A 24,889-nucleotide genomic window follows, 5' to 3' on the forward strand; every position below is an offset into this window, starting at 1 on the left:
CCAGGTGCATGCTTATATTGAATTCTTGGTGCACAATATAACATTAGTTCTTCAATTTATGAAACATTGTATGTATATTACATAGTGCTATTTAATGCGTTCATTTTTATTTAATGCTAATTAATAATTTTTCCAAATTTAGCCACAAGTCCTTCCCAAAATACATGCTTTTAACAGAGCTTAATGACATATAAGTGAATTTATCCAGCAGTAAATATATCACTCCTGTTGGTTATATTTTAACAATATGTCTCTCAGAATGGATATTCAGAATGGTCTGATGTAAATGGTTTTGTTTTGTTTTGTTTGTTTGTTTTAGAGAAATCCACTACGTTGGGATGATTAAAATAACTAATAGGTTACTCAGTGATTAATGCATTACTTTACACTGAACAGACATTACATTAAAATGACATCCTTGTTTATACACTCATTGTTCATCTTAGTTCCACTGACCCTAGAGGTGCACTTTGTTTCTATGCTACTAATGACATTACTAAATACAGGGGTTGGACAATGAAAGTGAAAAATTAATTTATTAGTGTGGTGTAGGGCCTCCTTTTGCGGCCAATACAGCGTCAGTTCATCTTGGGAATGACATATACAAGTCCTGCACAGTGGTCAGAGGGATTTTAAGCCATTCTTCTTGCAGGATAGTGGCCAGGTCACTACGTGATGCTGGTGGAGGAAAACGTTTCCTGACTCGCTCCTCCAAAACACCCCAAAGTGGCTCAATAATATTTAGATCTGGTGACTGTGCAGGCCATGGGAGATGTTCAACTTCACTTTCATGTTCATCAAACCAATCTTTCACCAGTCTTGCTGTGTGTATTGGTGCATTGTCGTCCTGATACACGGCACCGCCTTCAGGACACAATGTTTGAACCATTGGATGCACATGGTCTTACTGGTGCAATGTGCAATTAATGAAGATTGCTCCAATTTAGCCATGAAACCTCCCACACTACAATGACAGGTGTTTTAGTTTCACTGTCTAACCCCTGTATACAATTACAGCTTGTAGTCCATTTGTTGCTCTGCATGCTTTGTAAGCCCCTTTGCACTCTGTTCTTCAGTGTTCCAGAGCAGGTATTACTTAGGTGGTGATCATCCTCAGCACTGAAGTGACACTGACCTGGTGGTGGTGTTTTGGCTGGTCAGTGTATATTGTTGCTCCCTCTGGGTGACTTGTACATCCATAAACAAAGGAAGCCTCCTACATCTTTTATGTAGCCTCAAATGGGGTTTACAACACTGAGTTAATTTGTCTGAATGAGATTTATTCCAAACTTCCGTAAAAGCTTACACAACCCTTCAACAGTTGCAACAGAAAGACCACGTTTCTGGGCAGTGCTTGGGTAGACCTTTCTTTAGAACATTTTTTAAAACTATGTCTTATGCGTGAGACACCCTTCCATTAAATATGTAACACAAACCTCAAGGATTTGCTGAGTCTCATCAACGATTCCAAAAGAAGCTCTAAACGCAGAGAAAGCCTGATTGTTTCCAGTGTAATTGAAGTAGGCATCAGATAAGAAGCACCTCTTTACTGTGGCCTTATCTCATTTGTTTGCAGCAAATGGCTGAGGAGAGGGAGAAGATCCAAGAATTGGCTTTAGAGCATGGTGTTTCCTTCACTGGCCCTTATTAAAACTCTGGAGATGGCCACTCTGAGCTCTTTCTGTTTATCTGACTGCAGTGATTTGCCCCAGTTCCCAGTGCCCCAGTGTCAGATAAGGTACTCAGCTCAGCTCAGATGGATTCGTGCCCTTTACAGAGCAGCATTTTCTACGTCATGTTCTTTTTATTATTATTATTTTATTTTATGTTATTTATTTATTTATTTATTTTTTTTGTCTCTTTGTGTCTCTTTGTAATGTCCCTTGAAGTAACGCTACCAGAGGCGCTGAAATGTCAGCATCACACATTGACAGTAGAATTGAACAGTAGGAATTATTCATGTGCATCATTTTCTGTGGTTGCCATGGAGGCTTTACATTCTCTCCCAAGAAAAGAAAGTGATTTTATGAATACACGGTGTGACATCTGTTGCCACATTGTCCCTGACTGTGTTTGGGTTGGACTATAATATGATGATGGGGCTGATATTAGTCTGCTAGTAGTGAGTGAGGCCTTGCTTGCCCTGATTCCAAGGCAATATTTGGAATTTGTTTGCATTTTGTGGGATTTATCTGGACCTTATTAGCGTACTGTGATTGTTGTTTGACCAATTCCAATCTGAACAACATTTTTATCTTTACCTTAAATCTATTTGATCTACCAAACCATGTATGACTTGCCAAAGGGGCTCTTTCTTTTTTACTTTAGGTTTTTCTTTGTCGATGTGATTCTGTGGTTAACACTGGGCTTGTGTGGTATGTTGAATGGATGGGCAGTGGAAGTGGGAAGGCATGAGAGGAGAGCAAGCTTTTAGAGCGAAAATTCAAAAAGAGTGCACCTACCGCTATGAACTACCAGGCCACAGATACTTCTCTCTGTATAGTTGTGACAAAATAATAATAAAAAATGTATTTACTCTGTTTCTAAATAGATCCACACCAACACATCCACACCAAAATGTCTCCATCCACATGAAAAAAGCCTAAAACACCAGCCCAGTTGTTTGCAATCTAGCTGAGCTGTATATGCATCCGATTAAATGCAAAAGCACAGTTTATGTTTATAAAATAGGTCAGATATAAAATAATAACATGGAAAATGCCCAGTATGTCACATGACCAAGTGGAACCAAGCCGCAGCTGGGACTGTGGTTGGAATTATTTCTGCAGAACAGCTCATTAATGGGACACAGAGAACAAAGTCACTAGCACCATCTCTGAACCAGCTGTTGATATACGAGGTGGATTTCCACCAGGTGCTCCAGTTTCCACCCAGTCTAAAACACGTTGGTAGGTGGATTGAATATAACGGGTTTACAGTGATGAAAATGAATGATTTTAACACACATTCACAGAGTATTCACAGATTCAAAGCCTAATTATCAGTCAGTAATTATTCAGATAATTTTATAATGTGTATCAAGCGTTTTAATGTAGATTTAAGTCTCAAAGGCCTAATGTAAAGGATCGTACTTTTAGAAATAAGACTCTCTTTCCTATATGTTCAAGCTGAGAGGGCAGTACACAATGTAATCTAGTCCTGCTCTCTGTGGTCAGCGCTAAAGGTCAAGGTGGCCCCAGGTGGTTGACCCCTGATCTCGAAATACATCACCATTCGCCCTCATTTCGTAGCCATGGCAACCGTCCAGAACCTAATGTGCATCCGGTCCTTCTCCTTTATCACTGTCTACATCTTTATCTGTAATGTGTGTTAGATCAGAGCGGGAGAAAAGGGAATTTGTGAATGGAAAGCTACTTAAAGATTTGTGTTGTGTTTATTGCTTATGTCTCCAGTTTACATTTTCAGAGGGAAAATGAGAATAGTTATATTCAGAGAATAGTTATATTATTTTTTGCTGCAATTAACCAAAATTACATATATAGATACTTTCTCTCTGAAAAAAAAACATTATACTCTGTGTTACATGCACAAAAGAACAGCACATGCTGTCAGTAATCAGGCGTTTGGCTTAGTCTAAGTCAGCAGAGCTGCATTCCTAGTGCCAGATACATTAGATGAGGGACTGTTGGGTGCATAAATAACTCTTTGCTTTGCTTCCAGGTTCCACAGAGGCCTGTCAGTGCTGTATTTAAGCCTAGCACTCCACATGCCCAAATAAATATCCATCAGTCTCCCAGTCAAGGCGAACAAAGGCCTGAACTGAATTAAAGGCAATTACAGAGCACTCTAGCACCAGAATGAGAGAATAACAAGAACAGCAGCTGTCTTTCTCTCTACAAAATATGTTGGGGTTGATTTAAGTGCTATTCCCGAACCTTTGTAGACAACCCTTATAATTTGTATGTACAGCTTATTTTACGACACACCCATCGTTCGCCCAGGTGTTCAGTTCTCCACCCTGCGTTTGTTTAAATTTTACAGTAAAAAAAGTAGAGCAGCTGCATTAAGGTCACTATCTTCAGTGCCAAGTGTCAGCCAGGGGGATATTAAAGCCTGAGCACTGGGCTGTGGTATAATGACAGTGTTGGAGTGATGGAGCTCCATCCTGCATCTGGTACAGCTACTCATCAGATCATCCTACCTGACTTTCATGGCCAAATACAGTAGAATATTCACAGCTGTGGTTCAGCATCTAAAACCCTTCACAGAAGAGCAGAAACCATCACTGGAGCCATGTGTAGAAAACCCCCTTAATACCATTCTTTAGGAACAAATGCTGGATGAGCAGGTATTCACAAACTTTTGGCCATATAGTGCGTTCTTCAGCTATTCGTCTTGTTCTTATTTTCAGGTGGAGGTTGAGGTCTACAGAAGGGACTCTAAAAAGCTGCCGGGTCTCGGGGACCCAGACATCGATTGGGAGGAAAGCGTCTACCTGAACCTGATCTTGCAGAAGGTATGCAGGCATGTGTTTTTGACTGATAATGGGACACACTGATCAAAACAGAAAATGTAATAAGTGCTGCCTCCTAGTACATAGAAAACCAAACCCATGCTGTTTGAAAGGGTTTTTCTCTGTATTTATTAGCCCCAGCAGTAGGGTGACCAGATCCGCTGCCGTTGTTTGCTTAGCTGAACCTATGTGTGCTTTTAGGTCCTTTACAGCTTTATTTGCTACACACAAAACATGGGAATTTCTTTTTTAATTCATCTCAGAACTTACATTTACGTTCCGGCATAGCTGCTCAAGATGAGGGTAGGTACATGAGCTTTGCCTGAGGTAAACAAGGACTACTGACGTGCAGACTGACCAATTAAATGTTTACAGAGAAGGTTATTGACCAATAACGGTAGTTCTACAGTCAGACCGTCCAATCAGATATTATTGTCGTAGGAGGAGGTGATTCCCAGTAGCTGTCATGATTTATTTGTTTGATGCATGCTGGGTATTGTAGTGAGAGAGTCTTGATGCATTAAAATGCAAACATTTTTACAAAAATGGGAAATTCTTCAGATAAAGTTAAGAATATTACATTATATTTCATATAAATAAAAAGATATACATGAAAAAAATGTAACATCCAGTTTTACCCTTTAAAATGTCTGGAAAATTAGAATAATTAAACTGAAAAATTAATTATGCCATATGTTCTCCCTCAGCTGGACTATGTGGTCACATGTGCTGTCTGCACACGCTCGGACGCAGGTGACATCCACATCCATAAGAAGAAATCCCAGGTAATTTCAATATGACTAGAGTCATGATTAGAATCAGCTTGTGTTAATCTGAAGCTGCAATAATAACAAACATTATTTAAAAAGTTCAAACACTCCAGTGGAAACACAATTGGATTAAATCACACTAACTCTGTATGTGCTGCACTCTACGTTGCACAGCAAGTGTTTGCTTCCCCCAGCAAACACCCAATGGACAGCAAAGGAGAGGAGTCCAAAATGAGCTACCCCAACATCTTCTTCATGATCGACAACTTTGAAGAGGTAACGTCCCCATCGCTCAGCTCAAGATTCAAACACGATCCATGTGTCCAAATGTTTGTAGATACCCCTTCTTTTGAGTGAATTCAACTAGTTTAAGGCACTTATTACTGACAGCATTGTTCAATTTTGCACACAGAGCTTCTGTTATCTCAATAGTAGAGCATTGCCCAAACAATGGGTTCACACTGGACCAGCCATAAAGTGTGTATGGCCAACATGCTCAGTGCCAATTGTCAGGTAAATGGGTTAAAAACATACACAGAAGCCCCAAAAGCTGAACATAATCTCAGACTTTCAGTATTTAGTCACCGCCCTCTTTTTTTACTGCTTTCATTGCTTCCATTCTATTTTGGAGACTTACTTTCAGTTTTTCAAACAAATCAGCAGAGACGATCTGTGCGCTTCTGAAGGTTGTACTGAGATCTGGGGTGAGATTTCCTGTTCTCACTGATTAGATAGTTAGGGTTTGGTAATTTCCTGAGTTGTTTTTATTAACCTGAATGCACTGAATTATAAGTGCATAGGTATTCCGGGCCGTAGAAACACTGTAAAACATGAGCAGTGATTGACGGTGTTCCTTTGCAAATCGTGCCCTTGGGATGTGGAGCTGATGGACTGCAGATAGCTGGAAACATAATGAGATATGACCTCATAGGATATTAGTAAGTGGAGAAGCAAGTTGTTGTGCTGTAAGAGTGGTTTTATTATCAGCCAGGAGAGCAGCCCCTCTACAAATAGCTTCAGTCTTGATGGGAAATCGATGGAACTTTGCACATTTATTTATAGACTGAGGGTAACATTAACACTTACTTTTACAGTCACATCTTTTTACCCCAGCGAGAGGACACTGCTGTTCTAGTCCTCAATGTTACATAATTTATGGAGAAGACACATTAATTGACGTGCTGTTGTGACTTGCAGGTGTTCAGTGATATGACTGTTGGAGAAGGGGAGATGGTGTGTGTGGAGCTAGTAGCCAGCGATAAGTGTAACACTTTCCAGGGAGTCATCTTCCAGGGCTCCATTCGCTATGAGGCCCTCAAGAAGGTCTACGACAACCGGGTAAGGTACACGTTTGTCAAGCCGTTTGTAAATGACCCTGGAAATCTTGAAACAAATGTTTATCCAGTTGTCTTGGGTATGTTTTTAGGTGAGCGTGGCGGCTAAAATGGCCCAACGCATGTCTTTCGGCTTCTACAAGTACAACAACATGGAGTTTGTGCGAATGAAGGGTCCGCAGGGGAAGGGTCATGCTGAGATGGCTGTGAGTCGAGTGCCCACGGGGGACACTTCGCCCTGCGGCACCGAGGAGGATCAGGACTCACCTATGCACGAGAGGGTCAGTACAGATACCAAATTAAAAAAAAAAAACCAGATACACCACATGTGTCCGGCCTAAATTAACCCAACCTTAGCACTGAAGGCTTTCATGAGCTTGGATCTGAACTCAGGGCATGGCAGGGAGATATAGATTACAACACTATGGTATAAAAAGTTGCAATGTTTTAATAATAAAGCATTATTAGTGTTTCTTCAGTGTCCTCATTTTTAAGCCCCCTCACCCGACTCAGACAGTTGTACACATCTTTGGCTTTCAGATACCACTGGAATTTACTTTAAGCATAACTGTTTGTACACGATTGCAACTTCTTATAGAACGAAACCAATAGACAATAATTCAAGGACAAGAGGGTTTTTTGTGCTAATGTAATGTTTCAGTTCTTGACAGTTATTCTGTGGCTATTTTATTGTTCATATCAATATTGGAATGATATCGTATTGAGCAATTTGAGAAATATAGAGTGGAACCTCTACCTACGAACTTGATCCGTTCCGTGACCCGGTTCGTAAGTAGAAAAGTTCGTTTTTCGAGTCAGTTTTCCCCATTTAAAATAATGGAAAAGCAATTATTGCGTTCCAGCCCCCACCCCGAAAGTCACCCTTTTTGCACTGATATATGTTTACAACACTCTCAAATTAGTAAAAATAATACATGTATCATTACTAAAAATAAAATAGAATTACAGTGGTAACAGTAATAAAAAAGAAATAAAGTTTTAAGTGGTTACACATCAAAAACGTGATGACTGGCTGGAGGAGTAACACAGGCACTGGCTGTATGACGGGAGGTGGAGGGGTAGACGGGTGAATGTGGGGAGACGAAGCGTAGATACGGTTTAACTTAGCACGAATATCGATGTATGCTATTTACACAAAGGCTAAATTGCTAAAACTACAATGTGCTAATCTGAAAAGCTCACTCAAGTCTGGGCGCTGGGAGACTCGCCTATTGGTGTCAGTGGCCATTTCCAGCCGCCGGCTCGGCGGAGGCTCGGGTTCATTTCTAGAGTCATGGTTCGTTGGTGGAGGCAAAAAATATTCAAATGCCCGGTTCGTATCTTGGAAAGTTCGTTAGTAGAGGTTCCACTGTACTGTGATATAAATTTTGGCCATATCGCCCAGCTCTACTGACCAATCACCTTTACAGTCACATGCATTGTGCATCTCTTTCAATTGCCTTGCTGTGCTCCCGATCAATAGCATGATGCCCCCTCACTTTAGGAACCAGTGTTTAAATATTAAAACCTTATTCCTGAAATATTGATATTCTCAAAAATACAACTGTTTTATTGTTTAGGTTCTATTTATAACACAAATCTTATTAATACCCCAAAATGCTGTTGCACCAGAGCCCCGGACTCATTAAAAGACCTGTAGATCATTGACATCATCTTAAGCTTTAACAGTATATGCTTATTTCTTTTCATTTACTAATAAACAAATAAAAGCTTTAGAAAATGCTGCTCTGTCGTGATGTCACAGCAATAAACACATTTTACATTGATGTTGAGGTGATTAAGAGTGTGGCTGCTGCAGACAGTCTGTTATTGTACACAGTGAGGGGAAGAGATGAAACATTGCTTTACTTGAGTTACCAGTAGAATCATTATCATTGTTTACACTTCAAAAGGAAGCTGACACCCAAAATAAATGGCTGAGTGTTGTGGAGGTCAGTCTGAAAACCTTGTACTCATTAATTCTATAAACTGTTTTGGAAACAAGAGTGGGATATGTAGGTGCTATTGTTGTGTTCTAATGCTCTTTCACATCCTGTTCCTGCTGCAGGTGACATCGTTCAGCACTCCTCCCACACCGGAGAGGAACCGTCCCTCCTTCTTCTCTCCCTCTCTGCGCCGCAAAGTGCCCCGAAACCGCATCGCTGAGATGAAGAAGTCCCACTCAGCCAACGACAGTGAGGAGTTCTTCAGGGAGGAGGAGGACGAAGGTAAAGCCAAAAACACAAGGTCTTTTTAAACAAAGTAGTCTGTAATGTTCAGATCCAATCCTGTCTGGTGTCCAGTGACCTGTTGGTGAGCAATGCAATGGCACGGTGCACACTTGAGGTACATTACAGGCAGTACAACCAGTCCAGTTTAGAGAAGATGCCTTTGATAGTCATGTTATTTGGCAACCCAAAGTGTGTTCATTCACTAATGTCCATTCACAGACCTGTGCAACACCACAAACCTGCGCTCCCGCTCTCTCTCGGGCACTGGACGCTCACTGGTGGGCTCCTGGCTCAAGCTGAACAGGACGGAGGATTACTTCCTGCTGTACTCCCACCTCACCTATGTCACACTTCCCTTGCACCGTATAACCACAGGTAACACACACACAACAACCAACACATACAATTACCTCAACCTATTTACTCTGCTTCAAAAGCACATCTGCATATTTTATATAATCAAAAGTCCACTGAGAAATGAAACTGCTGAAGTCATTCTTGTTAAATATGTCTTTGCATAAATGACCATACAGGGTATGTCTATATGTCTTTAACAATTTCAGTCTTTATTTATTGAAGAGAATCTGACTACTGCTCCTCAGTCATGTATACAACGTCACAAAAGTGAGCAAGGACTGCAGCACTTGCTTACAGCGCCTCCTAAAGGACGTTTGGAGCAACGTCAAATTCGCAGTTTCCAATTACAATAAATTCAGAGACGTGAAAGCTCACAATGCAATGTTATGTTTGTAATATATATTTATATACAAATATGTGTGAGAGGCTACTGCACCTAAATAGAAGCTTACATTTCACTGTTTAGGCCTTATTTGAGAGCACTTAACAATTTACTGGATATAAAAAGTGCCTCCATTATATAAACAATCAAACTTTAGACCAGAAACAGTGCTGGTTACACAGCTCAAGTTGTTGTTGTTGTTGTTGTTGTTGTTGTTGCTGGCTGCTGCATCCACCCTCTTTTTTTCTTGGAACAAAGCAAATGTGTTAAAGGATTGGAGCTGGCTGGTGTTTTCTGCCAGAGAAGTAATTATCGGATTGTTCCCACAGATATTCTGGAGGTGAGACAAAAGCCCATTCTGATGACATAGCAGTTCCTGACTTCCCTCCACCACAAGACTTAAGTGCCTCTCCACATCAGGCCCGAGACGACAGCGCCACCTAGCGTCCAGACAGAGAACCAAAAACACCCTGTGGAAAGAGGAGAGAACTACAGGCCAGACCTAATGAACTTTTATGTTAAAAAAACAAAAACAACAAAAAAAAACCAGCCAATCAAGAAGTGCCTCTTCCACCTGTTCTTCTGTGTGCTCTGCCACAGTCACTGTCTGTATGTGGACACCAGGGCGAAAGAGACTGGACAGCAGAACACTGTCCGAGACTCGACGTCCAGCGGATTGGCTCAGGTTTGGGACGGGAGCAGTGACCGGCTGCTGTCCCCTGCCTGTGAGCAAAAGGGAAATGGTTAAACGAGAACGAAAAAAAGAAATACGCAAAAGAATGTCTCTGTTCCTTGTAAATACACTGCTGCTTAGATACTCAGTGAATATACCAACCACGACCCTCTCCAAAGCCTTGTGTGAAAAAGAAAAAGGTGAAGAAAAAAAGGCTCTCGCGGGTCTTTCGGTGTCGTTTTCTTTGTGCATAGTGCATTTTTTTACAAAGGCAACCTCCGCCCATCCCTAGGCCTTAACACCTCCTTAACCAGCTGATATGACACACATTGACTCCCTTCGATGGCCTATTTATTGTCACTAGACTGCTCACAAAAGTCTGTATTTGGAAATGCTGGATGTGTCTTTTGAGTTGGAGTTCCAAACCCAAGCTGCACAAGCTCTTCTTTTGCTAAAGAAAATAAGACATAAGGACATCTTTGTTCATTCGTACGTTTGGAGATATTTGTAACATTTGTGATCTTTATAACCGAGTGCTGGTAGAACGATGAGTGAAAGAACAACAGAGAATTCGCCATAAGGCCTTGGAAAGCATGTGTTTTTTTGTTTATTTTTTTACATTGTTCCTTTCCTAGAAGACCACTTTGTGTATTTATGACCACAGCACAGTGCTTGGCATCCTACACTATTACTGTTACACAGCTGTACAGCTAAATGTGCACAAATACAACACTGCACCGTACTTACTGTTCAGTGATGGACAATTGCAGGGTCAGTCGTGTCCCTATTTTGTTTTTCACCCATAATACTCAAGCTTTAGGGATTAATCACAAGCCAAACCTCAGAACTGAACCTGGAGCCATTAGGTCTCTCAGCTTTGTGTCTTTTCTCGTGACGTGTTTGAGTGAGGGTCTGGTGGCTGTCGTCTTTCAACCCTCTTTCGGTTTTATTCCATTGGCTTTGAAATCACTAGCACTAGGACGTGAACGCGTGTGAACAGCCGACCCAAATGACGTCAGTATTATGTTGGAATTTGTGAGCTGAATGTATTCCTAGTGTAAAAAAAAAAATTAGCTACGATTGCTTCAGTATCCATTTGATATTTGAATAAAAGGCGACCTGGATTTGTCAGCAGAGTTTTTTAAAAACTACTTTGAAAGTTGATTTATTTGTACTCATTTCTTTTTCTCTCCTGTTGGCTGTAGAAGCCCACTTCAGAGCCAGTCAGAAGGAGGTCTCGTGGTTACATACACTTCTTTACAATGCTTTAACTGCGCTTTTGTATTCAGTTCCAAAAATGTAAATGTGCATGTTCAACCAATATTTATGTTACGCACTAAATAAATGTACATTTTCTGTACCTCTTTATGAAAATACAAATTTTAAATGGTCAAAAATGCCTTGTCATTTACAAGCAGTACATGTGTTTGGAAATGTCACACTGCGTCTGATATTCAGCCATTTCCACATTAGCCTTCATTGCTGTCTAATGTTTTATTTCTGAGTCTCTGTGGTGTTTTTGAAATTAGATCCCCTTGGTGTTTTAAAAAAAACCTACAGCAGCGCTGTGTGAATGGTCTGAATGCTCTGTGGTGGTCGTGATGGGGCCCAGAACAGTGGAAAACAGAGTGAAATGGGCTAGCAAAGTATGCAGAGCATCAGACGTGTGTGTGTGTGTGTGTGTGTGTGTGTGTGTGTTTGGACCTGTTTTTTAAGCTGATAGGACCGCTGCAGTTGAATTGAAGACGTCAGAGGAGATTGAAGGTGATTTGTTCTCATGATAGAAGTCTGCACACGTGACTCTGAATTCTTAGAAAGGTCTGAACTGCACAGTAATTGTCAGGCAATACACAGCTGTATCAGGGGAATTCTCTTTTGACAGAGTAGGAGTGGTGTTGGAGTGTTTGGTGTGGTGTTGTGGGTTACACCGCGGACTCTATTACAGCAGATCAGGGTTCAGATACCCACCAGGGTAAGCACACCACACTGCACTACTCACTAAACTATCACTGCTTCCCTCTGTAACGTGATTAGAATTGTAAATCACTCTGGATAAGAGTGTCTGACAAATGTTGTAAATGTACATATGAGTGTTTAACACGTGTCCTGTATCATTCAGTTCATCAATCCAGTTCCTGGATATACAGCACATTCCTAATGACCATTATTTTTAGAGCACTTTCTAAAATAAGGATGATGTCCCTCATTTTTTGAAAGAAATCATTTAAAAATAAACAAATAAAATAATCTTCCACTTGGACTGTGATGGGCATGTAGTCACAGATGTTCTGAATGAATAAAAAGTTCAGAAAGCTCAGTAAACGTATTATATATTACCAATGACAAATAACTGTCTTTAAGAAATGAAAGCACGGGCCAGAACGAAGGTCTATTTCAGACTTAGCCCGCAATGTCAGGGTGATTGACAGCTGATGATTCAGGGTCTGACTGATGGACCTTTATTTTATAGCAGCTGCCAAGGCGTCATGTCAGTCAGCGGTGCTGGACTCTGGGTTCTGTTTGCGTGGATTGCTATTCATTAACATAAAGAATGTCAGCTCTGGGGGCACCGGTGTCTGGCTGTAGTTAAACAGATGAGAACACTGGGTTTTCTAACATCAGCTTGTCTCCACCCGTTTCTGATGGAGTGCTGCTGAATGGTAGATGTTAACGTTGATTACTGATAAAGATACTAAAATACAGCTTTCAGATTCCATTGAACATTAACTAAACAGATTCTCCTGGGGGGAAATAAATCAACTGAAGATCCGGCTTAAAGGGTAATATTCTACCCCTTGAAAGAACTTTAAAAAACAGTGATGTCTCCTCCCTCAACATCCATGGCTGAGGTGCCCGGCCCTATGCAGCATGTGTGTTTCGTTGTACATTGTTCAATGACAAAGCCTGTGTATCAAGTTCTTGTCCTTTTTTATAGGAACCAGGAATTAAATCACGTCTTGAAGTCTGTTTGATGTAATTATATATGTTTTAATATATATATATATACATACACTTAAACAGTTTGTAAAATGCTGATTGGTACATTGTTAGCTTGTAGCCACCACAGACTATTAGCTCCACTGAAAGGTAAACAACTAGCTGATTTACTAATGGAGGCTTCTGTATCATTTTCTGTGAGGGGAGTTCACCTTATTTCACATTTGGCCACAGTTTACTCATCTGTACTCATACATGTGTCAACATCAATTTCCTGAAAACACTATTTAGAAAAACACAAGTTGGTATAAAGGTCGCTTCTTGTTGTCATGTCGCTTTCACAAATCTTCATAAATGTATCGTTCATTTCCTCAGCTGTAGCTCTACTAGTGAGGTAATGAGCTCAAACAAAAACACAGTTTTGAACGCAGAATACAGACTGAAAGACTCGTTTAGTTGTGACTGTCATTTACAGAGTTAGCAGCTCGACAATGTAGACACAGTTCTGGATAATTTAGTGCAAGGTTTAAACTGCAGCTGATATTCTGATTTAATTCAGTGCGGGATCATCTTGAAAAAAAAAACATTACATAAACACACCACAAGAGGGAGTGATTTGTTCATGCTCCTGCTGTACCTTGTTGAACCACCACAGCAGCGTTCATGAATTCAAATGGATCTCTTCTTGTGCGGATTTAATGTACAATTCTCAACATCATAAATCCGAGCGGAGGAGGCACATTTCATATCCCTTTCTGAGAAACAGTAAGAGAAAAAACATCAGACCGTGTCCAGCTTTCACATTCAGAGCATTTTAAGTGTTACACAAGGCCAGAGACGGAACCTTAAAGGCCACAGAAATAACATCGCTGGCACTGACTGACGATCATATCTACGCATTTATTTTTAACACTATCGCCGCGTTACTGGAGCTTTGACCGCAGCACGGGGTTAGTCAGCTCTATCTACCTCTCTCAAGATCTTTTTAAAATCATTAAGTATATTAGGTTGTTTATTATTCATGAATTGTTTTTATTTGTATTTAAGCATCCAAGTGCATCAGGAAGAACATTTTAGAGAAATAAATGAAAAACAAACCGTGATTAATGAAGAGAATGAACCGTAGAGAGAATAAACTAGTTTTGTCTGTGAAAAAGTACACAATCAAACTCTGCTAAAGATATAAGTAATTCTCGGGGTTTTTGTCCACGCTTTCACTATAAAAAGCTTATATTGTTCTCAGAATAATGCGTTGACCACATGAGGGGGCTTGGATGAGCTTTACACCTTTATTTGCTACACATGGGAAAACATGGAAATTTCTTTAATTCATCCGAGAACTTACATTTACGATTGTAAATGTATTGATGAATGCTCCAGATGAGGGTAGATACATGAGCTGTGCCTGGCGTAAACAAGGACTGCTGCCGTGCAGACTGACCAATTAAATGTTTATAGAGGTTATCGACCAATAACGGTAGCTCTACAGTCAGACGTCCAATCAGAAGATTTTAGGCTACTTCACCACGCCCCCTTCTCACTCAAGCGAACCAATCGGAGTAGGGGAGGGCGGGACTAGTTTGTGAACGAAATTTCTCGAAGTTCTATGTAAGCTCTAGAAAAACAAAATCCCGGACGTTTGTGAAATTCCGGCCGGACATTTTTTTAAGTCTAAAAAAAGAGGACATGTCCGGGTAAAAGAGGACGTCTGGTCACACCATTAAATATACGTTCACTTAAATAAATATATTTAGCAATTTATATATTTACAGGAAATAATAATAATAATAAAGGTATGGTCTGTAGATTGTTTCCAGAAGTGCTTAAATAGGTTTTGCTACTTTTCCACTCAATGAAAAACTTGAATAACTTGTCAATTTCCATAGTTTCCATATTGTACCATGAAAGATGCTTTCATAGAGATATTTATTTCAAGAGATTCAGTGATATTCTTGTTGACCTCCACAGGTAAACTCACTGCAGTATCTATTGCAAAACATAAAAAAAACCTTTTGCTTTTACTTTCTAATATATATTTCATATTTCATTAAAGGAATACTAAAGTCAGCTAATTTCTATGAACTCTAAACAGATGCAGCAAACACAGGTTTGGTTTAAAAATTCAAGGGGGTATTCTTAATGTTTTTCCAAATTTCTACATAAAATGATGAGGCATATTAAGATGTGAATCAGTAACTACAGATAAACTTTAGAGCCCTAAAGTAGTGGAATCTATATTTTCTACTCTATTGATACAATTTCTGTCAACAGTGTTGTGTTTCTGTCATCCACATATTGGATGCTCCAAGACTGTATCAAGACATTATTGCCATCTCAGCAAGTATTCACAGGTTCTTCTCATCTCCACTTTCAGTTTCTACAAGATGCATTTACTTTGTATACCCCATTTCTAAGTGAGACACAATCATAACAGAGAAGTGCAATAATGAAACACACAAGTACTACTTCTGATCGATTTATTTGCCAATTTACCAATCTACAAAAGATATCTGGTGCTGTTAAACTGATGCCTCATTTTCTAAGGCATTACAAAGGTCACTTGAAAAAAAATAAAACAAAAAAATAAAACTTTCACCAAGATCCACTTTAAGACAGATTGCCACACAGCCAGAAGTTTGGGGTGCAGGGTAATTCACTTGCAATCTCAGTAATGATGTAAAATGACATGTTTCACTGTAAGAAATTTACAGGGTTCATTTACACAAAGCACTCAAGGACTCTTCCTGAATAAATATCAATTACAGCGAATGCCAGGAGCAACACAGAACACATACAATAAAAATACTGTGTTATGTCTCAAAGGTCATTGATCACGATCTAATCGTCTTCAGTTCCTCCAATCAAATACCAGGTGAAACAAAACTTCAAATCAACAGTTTCTGTGTACTTTATCCACATTTTCCTAATGCACATTCATCCTCCCTCAGAGGGTGTTACACAATTCGAAATGCTTTTCCAATCTGAAGACGTCTGAACTGCCTCCAAATTTAACTTCCCCTTTTTAGAGAAAGGCGCAGGTACAAAGCAGTCAAACATTGATTCAACTCAAACCAATTTATTTAACTCGCACGCATTCATAGCTAAATAAAAACAGCTCTCCAATTTTACGTTAAAAAAAATATGCTCTGCTTCACCCTTTACTTAACTGTTAAATAGCAGCAAAAATCAAAACTCGACGGAATGTTCAAGAACCAAGGCCTGTTTACAGCCTTTATCTTCACTGTTAAGTGTGTTGCTGTAATCCTTTTTTATTCTGAAATAGTTAAACCAGCATTTACACGACTGATAACTTGTAGAAGCCTGAATGTAGGACTGCAGCTGGGATTTCACAGTATATGAACCAATTTGTTGCCACTGCTCATGAAAGATGTGCGTTGGCATGCATGTAAAAACTGTTCTAGTTCAAATGGACTACGATAAGCAAGAGTCCAGTGTATGTTTAATGACGCAACCAGGGTGTAGTCACATACAGCCGTGCAAACCACATTCAGGCAATACATGACATTAGTGAAAGGGGGTAGGTGTCTTAAAATCTGCACTGGAACAAGTCTGTATGAGGGTGGTGGGGGAGGGTGACGGCTCACGCTTTTTTCTCCTGAAGAATTTTGTGCAGTTCATCAGCGTCTTCTGCTGTTTTGACACGGATGAGCATTGGAACAGGGATGGTGGGATTCTTGTCATCCACAGCAGGATTTGGCACACACACCACCATTACGTTGTTTTTCCCTGTTCGTGTGCAGGGCATGGACGAAGGAACCATAATGTTCAGCAAAATGTTACCTATAAAAAAAAAAACAGAAATAAAACTAGGTTTCTTCAATAATTTAAAGAAAAATAAAAGGACAAGGTTTTTTTTTTTTATTAAACAGCTAGTCACCACACAGAGTCTGTATGGATAGGTCTCAATCAGGCATGCACATCGGGACACTGGCTCTTGACTCGGCAACTCCCGATCATTAACTTTTCTGTTTCGACTTTTCTGTTGTCTTCATAGTGCAACTAGTGCCTGCACTTTCCAGACACAGTTGTTGTTAGTCTACTGATACTATAACCACTTGAGACACATTCACTGAAATATATGTGGTATGTTTTTGACTAATGGACTCCTCTGAGTCCAGCTGTGACAGTGAGGACTGTATCTCATCCACACAACAGTAATACATCACCACCATGTCAGTGTCACTGCAGCACTGAGAATGATCCAACTCCCAAACAATGTGTTTGTGTATGTATATATACATAAAGACATACACACACACTTTGATATTTTAGGTGTTGGTTTAAGTAACGCTAAGAAACAGTGGCTCATATGTAATCAATACGTGAGGTTACTGTGACCTGTGTGAAGAGAAAATGGAGGAAAAGACATAAAAACGTCAGCATTATTTCTAATGTCCACCAGGGGGAGAATGCCATTCCTGAAACATTTAAACAGCACTCTGCAGTATGAATATAAATGTGCCCAGAATGTCTTTAACGTACGTCATTTTTCCCTTGATTTCTGCACTTTTGTACGCATGAATACCAATGATGTAAAATCTAATATTACACTAGTAAAAGTTTAAAAAACAATAATAATAAAAATAAATAAATAATATCAAGACGATGCAGATATGCTATTGACCCCCACCACCCAAAAAATAGCAACCTTGCTCACTGAGTAAGTTTTTAATGAACTTTAATGTCTGTCATCTTTTGTTTCCTAATGAGTCATCCTTTGTTTTTATGGTTGAGTTCACACCTCACATCACTAGCTTTGTGACTCTCATCCAGACTGGCACTCTGACCTACTTCAGAAAAACGGCATGGCTAGGGAGTTTTGCAGGTTCCCTTCAGACACATCCAGAGCACAAACCTCCACCAACACTGATTACTAATCTTCAAATATCATACAGCTATAACACTATTACTGCCGTTGATGACAGGAAGCTCATATATAACACAGGGTCAAATGATTTAAAAAATAAAGTCATTTTAAAGATGACACGGGTGCATACTCCACTGTGGTCAATCACATTGGTCTAGTCTCATGAATTTAACACATAAAACAGCTTACCCAGGTTGGTGTCTGCCCGGACCAGAAGCTGCAGCTTGCCCTCTGAAACCATTTTCAAATGAAGTGTACCAACGCCTTTCTCCTTGAACTCGTTATCCTTTTTGTAGAATAATTTGCACCTGTAATGTGCACAGTACACTAACAGTAAATACTCACATGCAATGTGTAAAATTAAATAAACCATTCACCCAAAAGGATCCAATAAATAATAGAGTGGGGGGAAAAGTGAAGGATGTGCTACTTTTTAGAGTAGAAGGCATCTTTCTCCTTGATCTCTTTAACCACAGGTACAGGAGGCTCATCCGATTCTTCGTCTGCTCCATTCTCATCTGTAGGGGAAGAGAATAATATATATGCTCTACACAAAAGGGACATGAAGACTGGAATGGGTTTGTCCACAACATTTGTTTTACAGGCATGCACAATATAAAATACACAAACTCATAGTACATTTGTAAAAATAAAACTTCAAAACAAATGCTGCCTTAGACCAAAACTACCACTTGTACATTTGGTTATACTACCAGCTCTGCTGATCGGGAATGATAAAACCTCATTTAACAGCCTGTAACAACAGGATTCTTCCTGCAAGTCCCTGATTCTGTACAATTAAAGGAATAACTCAAATAGAAATAACACAAATCCTATATTTTATAAAGGTCTTTCTTCACTTCCTATTGTACACACTATGTGCTATACATTATTCTATATCCAAAAAACAATGTGTGCTTAAATGTATGTGTTTAAGTGTTTTAATGGTTAACCTGCAATCACATGATAATATGAAAAAAATATATACTGGTGATGAATAAAGAAATATTGAAATAAGCTTGAAACTCTTTGGACAAAAACAGCAAAACATTAGTTTCTGCTAAAGAAAGGAGCCTTAAATTTATAGATTCCTTTCTGAGCTGGATCTGTAAACATAATCAAGCGTTTTCTTTGCCCTGGCTTTGACATTTACTCTGTAAAGTGCAGAATATTTAATATTAGACCATTTAAAAAAACCAAGCTACAATAATTTCCATGTACCTGTACAAGCATGTTTGAAAGAGGGAGCGTGTACCTGCAGTCTGGCTGTTGCTAGCTACCTCCGTCTTGGCAGCAGTGAAGGAGAAGCTGGCTGTAGGAGCACCAGTGCTAGCGGCAGCTCCGAACAGGGATGTGGAAGATGATGAGGAAGAAGAGGATGAAGAGGAAAAGGAGAAGCTGGATGAAGAACCTCTGGAAGCGAGAGCGCCCAGCACAGAGCTGTCCACCTTCTGGCCAAAATTAAAGGTAACCCCCGTTGGAGCTGGAGCAGAAGCTGGAGCAGAGGCAGGTTTAGAGCTTTTCTCCAGGGTGGTGCTGTCCTTATCCTTGGTGAAAGAGAACAAAACAGAAGCTGTGCTGACAGTGGTGGCAGGTGCCGTCACACTGCTGCTGCTAGACAAGGACAGGGTCTGTGTCTCCACTGCTTCCTCCTGCTTGGCCCCACTGTCCACTGTAACGCTGCCATATTTCTTCTCAATGCTGGCCAGGTGGCGTTCATAATCGCGGAAGATGGGGTTGAGGTCGCACAGGGGGTTGTCGTTGACATGCTTAGTGATCCAGTCACGCACAGAACAGTTGAGAGCTGTGAGCTGCCGGTTGTATTCCTTGCTGCTGCTGTTGTTACTGCCACTGCCGCTGCCGCCAGAGCTCACGGCCAAGCTGGGGGTGGAGCCATTGGATGTGATGTCACAGGTTTCTGCAGGCTTGGAGGAGGCGGGGCCGTTGAATGACAAGGAGCCTAAGGGTAGGAGGGAGGAGGAGGGAGAGAATTTTGACTGCACTGAACAGCAAATGATCTTAAACCATAGCAGGAGAATGAAGAGGGGGTGCAGATTTAGTAACAGTGTCCACTGCTTAAACCCCCTCCTCGCCCCTCCCTCTCCCCACTCTCTGGTGGGTGTGTCGACAGAAAGGCACTGCAGCACTTTTTTCTCTTTTATTCAGGCCACTGTGCCCCACTCAGCTGAGCTCCACAGCAGTCTGGCACACACACAAAATCTAACCGCTGATTCAGCTCCATTAACCTCAAATGCCACAGCTCTTTTCTTAACAAAGGAGATTTTTTTCAAGTCCATTTCAGGATGATCGGACTTGCTCATTTCTATAGAATTAGATATGGTATTGGAAATGTAAAAAAATATATCATAAAATTAAGCTTTCACAGAATCCAAATGATAAATTAATACACACAAATAACAATGCTATTAAATTTGAACTATTTAAATCCTACTCCTTTCTTTTTGTTCTTATCCTTACATTATCCTTAACTCAACTGGATATAAATAAAGCAATGTTTTAGGGAAGAATCTTACCAATAAGAAAAAACATGTTCTGCGTGTAAGACCTTTTGTTTCTTTTGACATAAACCAGGAGCTACAGGTATTATATGGATTACAACACTGAAAGAAATCATTCACACCAATCCTTGTCACGAATATGAGATGTAAAACAATATCAGAACCTAATCTGTATTAGGAAACATTTGTTTTTAAAAATGTAAAAACATCAGGTGTTTAACTATTATTTGAAATAGATAATTCCTGACCAAATGGTACTTAAAAAAAAAACAAGATTGAGTTAGTCATAACTCTCTAAACCATATAAACAAGTTTGTGAAACCTTAATGAAGATCTGGGTGTGGTTTAATTTGTTTGGGATACTTCGGTGAATTATTTACACACACACAAAAAAAAATAATAATAAAATAAATAAATGGTACCAATTGCCCTCTAATACTTATATTGACTTGTGCTGTTTCTGTTGTAATTTAAGCTTGTTAGCAGAGCAAATATAACAACAACCCTATCTTGAGTGATCAAACACATCTGCGTTAAGTTGAGAAAAAGTGAGTTACATTATTTCATTCAATATTATTCTGCACTAATAATGTAATAGTTTAAGCAAAACATGAATGACTGATTCTGTCATTGTTACTATAAGTACTATAGTATTAGAGGTTTACCGGTGTTGGCCTTTGAAGTGGCAGGAGAGTTGAAGCCTCCAAATGTTGGGGTAACAGATGACGTACTGCCATTGGTCAGACTAGTGAGAGGTTTGAAGCCTGCCCCATTTCCAAAGCCTGAAAAGGTTCCCCCAGCTGCTTGAGCTGACGAAGTCAGAGAGAAACCCTTGAATCCTTTAAAAGCTCCTCCACTCTCTGCCTGTAGCAAAAGTAGGAAACTCATTTATCATTCACATCCCAACCCACTGCATTGCATGTTATAGTATGTTTATATGTTATTTATATATAAAAAGAGGAGTGGTAGCTTGTATGCCCTTAATGCTTGGCATCAGCCCTCAGTCCTGAAACTTGATATTGCTAACTTTATCACTTGTTTAAATAATAAACCAGGAAATATATACACATAATAGAACTATAGTATGAACAGATCAGTTTAGTTCTGAGAGATCTAATTTGATTTGTGGCGATCTCATTATGCGAAACTTGAGACACATCCATTTTCACAGGACATTTGACATTGTGACTCCAGGTATGATACAGTGATATTCTGCCACATGCCTAATGTGAACGGGAAGAGACGATGTCTCTTGCATCTCAGTTACCTCTGCGCCAAGATTTCGACGCTTGGCTTTCTTTATGGCACGATTTTTCATCACATCTTCACTAGCAACTGAAAATGTCCCTGCCTGTGGAGAAAGAAGAATGCCAAGTGTCACAAGTGGACAAAGCAGATCATCATAATTCACATATTTTCCTCAAGCACTGTCCAGAAGGCAATTTCCTTTTCAAGTATTCTATTTCACAGTTCCATTTTTTATGCTATTACTATTATTCAGATATTCACAAATTGGGAATTATCATTAAACAATTCTTACACAAAGTTTTTTAAACAAAAGACATTTCACTGAAAGTTACAGCTGTATACGTACTTCTTACTAGAAGTCAAAAGTTGTGAAACATCTTATGGTTATTTTTTTAATACTAAACTGTTTTTGTAGTCTTTACAGCTCTTATTTCAGGTAGATATAATGATATAAGTGTTCATCGTTTGCATCATTAGGTCATAGCATCAAAAACCTGTTTGAAGGGATATATCCTAAATATGGGCATTACCAGTTGTGTTTCATAAGTTGCAGTAATGTAATTCTTACCTCTTCTCCTTCATCTTCCTGATCCCAGTTCCTATCTGTCAACTCCTTCTCTGCAATCCTCTTTGCCATCACAAATCTGTTCACATTTAAAACAAGCATGAAAAACTTAGCCAGCGAAGAAAAGTGCAAATAAGACTGAACCCAACTGATATAATTAACAGTCATTTGTTTTGTACACATATGGAATCTGATATGTGAATCAGCACTGACATGCACAAACACAGAAAAACTCAAAGTACTGTTCTGATGTTGAGTAAATTCTGTAATTTTCATTTAATCCAGGAGAGTGCACCACTGGGGTAAACTACACAGTCATAAACACTACAGACCAAAGTTTCAGTTGATAAGTGAGAAAGTCATTTTAGTAACGTATAACAGTCCACATCATAAAATAATCAACCTCCAGCTATAAGCCATTTAACAAGAAACTGTTTTCACTGAGCACTCAGATTCAACAGACAAAAAAAAAAAGATAAAAAAACAGCTTATATTACTTTTGTTATCTTATGCCAAAATTCAGTAATTTCTTCATCAAAGAATTACTTACATCACATTGCACAGTTAAATATAAATGTACCATTTTGCTGAAATGCCATTTTCAATGTTTTAAAGGGAAATTCCACCAGTCATGTAAAAACACTGAGTGCAAACAAAAAAAATTGTCTTTTACTACACATCATGTCCTTACTTGTCTGATTTTCCTGTAGTGTAATGATTTCTCAGACAGAAAATATTACATATGTTCCCGTTCTGGGCTTTAACTTACTGAGATTTCTAGCTCACCTTGTCTAGAAAGACTATAAACACTATAATATAAAGACTATAATTTCCAAAAGTGTGCAACTGTGATCTCTGTGGGTTTGTTAAAGGGAATGTATGCTTTTTTTTTTCAAAATAAATACAAAAAAATGAATGATTAAGGCATTAAGACGTAAACACAGTCATTCAAAATGGTCCAATGAAAATTTTAATGGTTTGATTGTTAGCAGCAAAGAAACGTAGGGTCATGATGGTTCACAGTGGTGGTGATAGGAACCAGACATCTAAAGGGTATAATAATGCCACTTCAGAGATTGTCTTATGTAATATTGTTTTAAATAGGCTGCTTCATGGCCAAGACGTTGCTTTATTAAATTTAAATTTAAATCGTAAACCTTAAAAGAGCTCCTTAAAAAGAAGATCTAATTTTAAACTTTGTTAACGTTTTTGGTGTTATGTTTTTATATGCAAGATGACATATTATGCACACAGAAAGTGGTCAATGCCATGGCGGAGCATTTCCACTTTGAAACTTACATCATTTCTTACAGGTTTCTTACATCATAAACCTAAGGAACCAATCCCGTCGACATGCTGGGCAAGGCTTTCAAGCTGCAGGACACTGGCGGAGCGGAATGTGGAAAGGAAAGGTATGATAGGATATTCATAGATCTGTGCACACTGAATGAAGGCAAAGGGGTAGAGTTACACCTAAGCCAGTTTTAATGCATAAGGGGATGTCTTTCTTGGGACTAGCATTTAAATATGTAATGCTAAAGAACAGAGATGAGGGTTTTATATGTTTATTCAATTGAGAAGATGGGGACTTCAAAACAAGTGCAAAGAATATTTGTATTATTTGCCACATTTTATTATTATTTACGTTATGAAAATTTTATATAAAACCTCAGAACACAAGCCATTGGTCATATGTGAGAGTAAATTAAAAAATATATTTTTGCTGCAGATACTGCGACTCCTTATTCCCATCACCATCACCATCACTGTAGCAATAAAAACAGGACTGGTAGCTAACGTTTTCATACAATGTACATTTGATATCAAAAGCAGCTGGATGACTAGGTAAAATAATTCTCAGGAATTACTGCCCAAAATGTTTTGACATCGACAGGTCTTCGAGGAAATAACCCACTTATTTGTTTATGACTCTTCAGAATTTAGTTCTGCCGGTAACTCTCCAAGCATGTCGAAAGTAAAAGTCACTTAACGACAACGACAAGCACTTGTAAGGCTTCAGCTCATCCTTAACCTTTAAAAACTCTCCCTTATCGGCGGCAATGAAACTAACTTTTGCGTTTTATTACATTTTTCTTGAAAACTCGGCTTCACATTAGATGGGGCAGCAGTGAATGTTAACCGCTGTGCCATTTAAGGTGGAACGGAACATTCGAACAAGAAGCTGGAGAATTAATTAGCCGTTAGCCGTTAAAGCGGTGCTGACGACTCGAGGTGAATATGAAACCAAGAGAAGTATACGCACCTTTCTGACGAGCTCAAAAACAGCCTCAAACAGTCACTCGCGAAATATCACGATTTCAAATAAAACAACACCGGCAGTTCCTCCACACTCACCACGCCACCATTTTAGAAAACGGGATATTCGCGCGTCGAGCGGCAGCACTGCGCATGTGCAGTGAACAGAGCCCGATTATGTCTGGGAAATGTAGTTTTCGACCACTGTTCCAGGAATACATTTTCTGGAATGTAGGCATGGGCGAAACCATTGCT

The 24,889-nt window shown here is 39.4% G+C and overlaps 2 protein-coding genes across 2 annotated transcripts in view; one reads left to right on the forward strand and one right to left on the reverse strand.

Moving 5' to 3' along the window:
• The window catches only part of kiaa0930, a 34,703-nt gene extending 22,283 nt beyond the window's left edge, over positions 1–12,420 (forward strand). Inside the window, exons 3-10 of the mRNA XM_066668169.1 lie at positions 4,373–4,477; positions 5,182–5,259; positions 5,419–5,520; positions 6,442–6,582; positions 6,671–6,859; positions 8,647–8,806; positions 9,029–9,184; positions 9,878–12,420. Of these exons, the coding sequence (XP_066524266.1) occupies positions 4,373–4,477; positions 5,182–5,259; positions 5,419–5,520; positions 6,442–6,582; positions 6,671–6,859; positions 8,647–8,806; positions 9,029–9,184; positions 9,878–9,918 (972 nt within the window). The 3' untranslated portion in view covers positions 9,919–12,420. The remainder of the gene's footprint in view (positions 1–4,372; positions 4,478–5,181; positions 5,260–5,418; positions 5,521–6,441; positions 6,583–6,670; positions 6,860–8,646; positions 8,807–9,028; positions 9,185–9,877) is intronic.
• A 3,188-nt stretch (positions 12,421–15,608) lies between these two features.
• Positions 15,609–24,775, reverse strand: nup50 (nucleoporin 50). Its single transcript, XM_066666782.1, has 8 exons — positions 24,642–24,775; positions 22,382–22,457; positions 21,833–21,916; positions 21,231–21,429; positions 19,302–20,006; positions 18,477–18,564; positions 18,236–18,354; positions 15,609–16,959 (listed from the first exon to the last, which is right to left on the reverse strand). The coding sequence occupies exons 2-8, from the start codon at positions 22,448–22,450 to the stop codon at positions 16,760–16,762; spliced, it is 1,464 nt and encodes a 487-aa protein (XP_066522879.1). The 5' UTR covers positions 22,451–22,457; positions 24,642–24,775; the 3' UTR covers positions 15,609–16,759.
• Between the last annotated feature and the right edge of the window lie 114 nt (positions 24,776–24,889).

Source organism: Hoplias malabaricus, chromosome 4 (genome assembly GCF_029633855.1).
Source record: "Hoplias malabaricus isolate fHopMal1 chromosome 4, fHopMal1.hap1, whole genome shotgun sequence".
Classification (NCBI taxonomy): domain Eukaryota; kingdom Metazoa; phylum Chordata; class Actinopteri; order Characiformes; family Erythrinidae; genus Hoplias; species Hoplias malabaricus.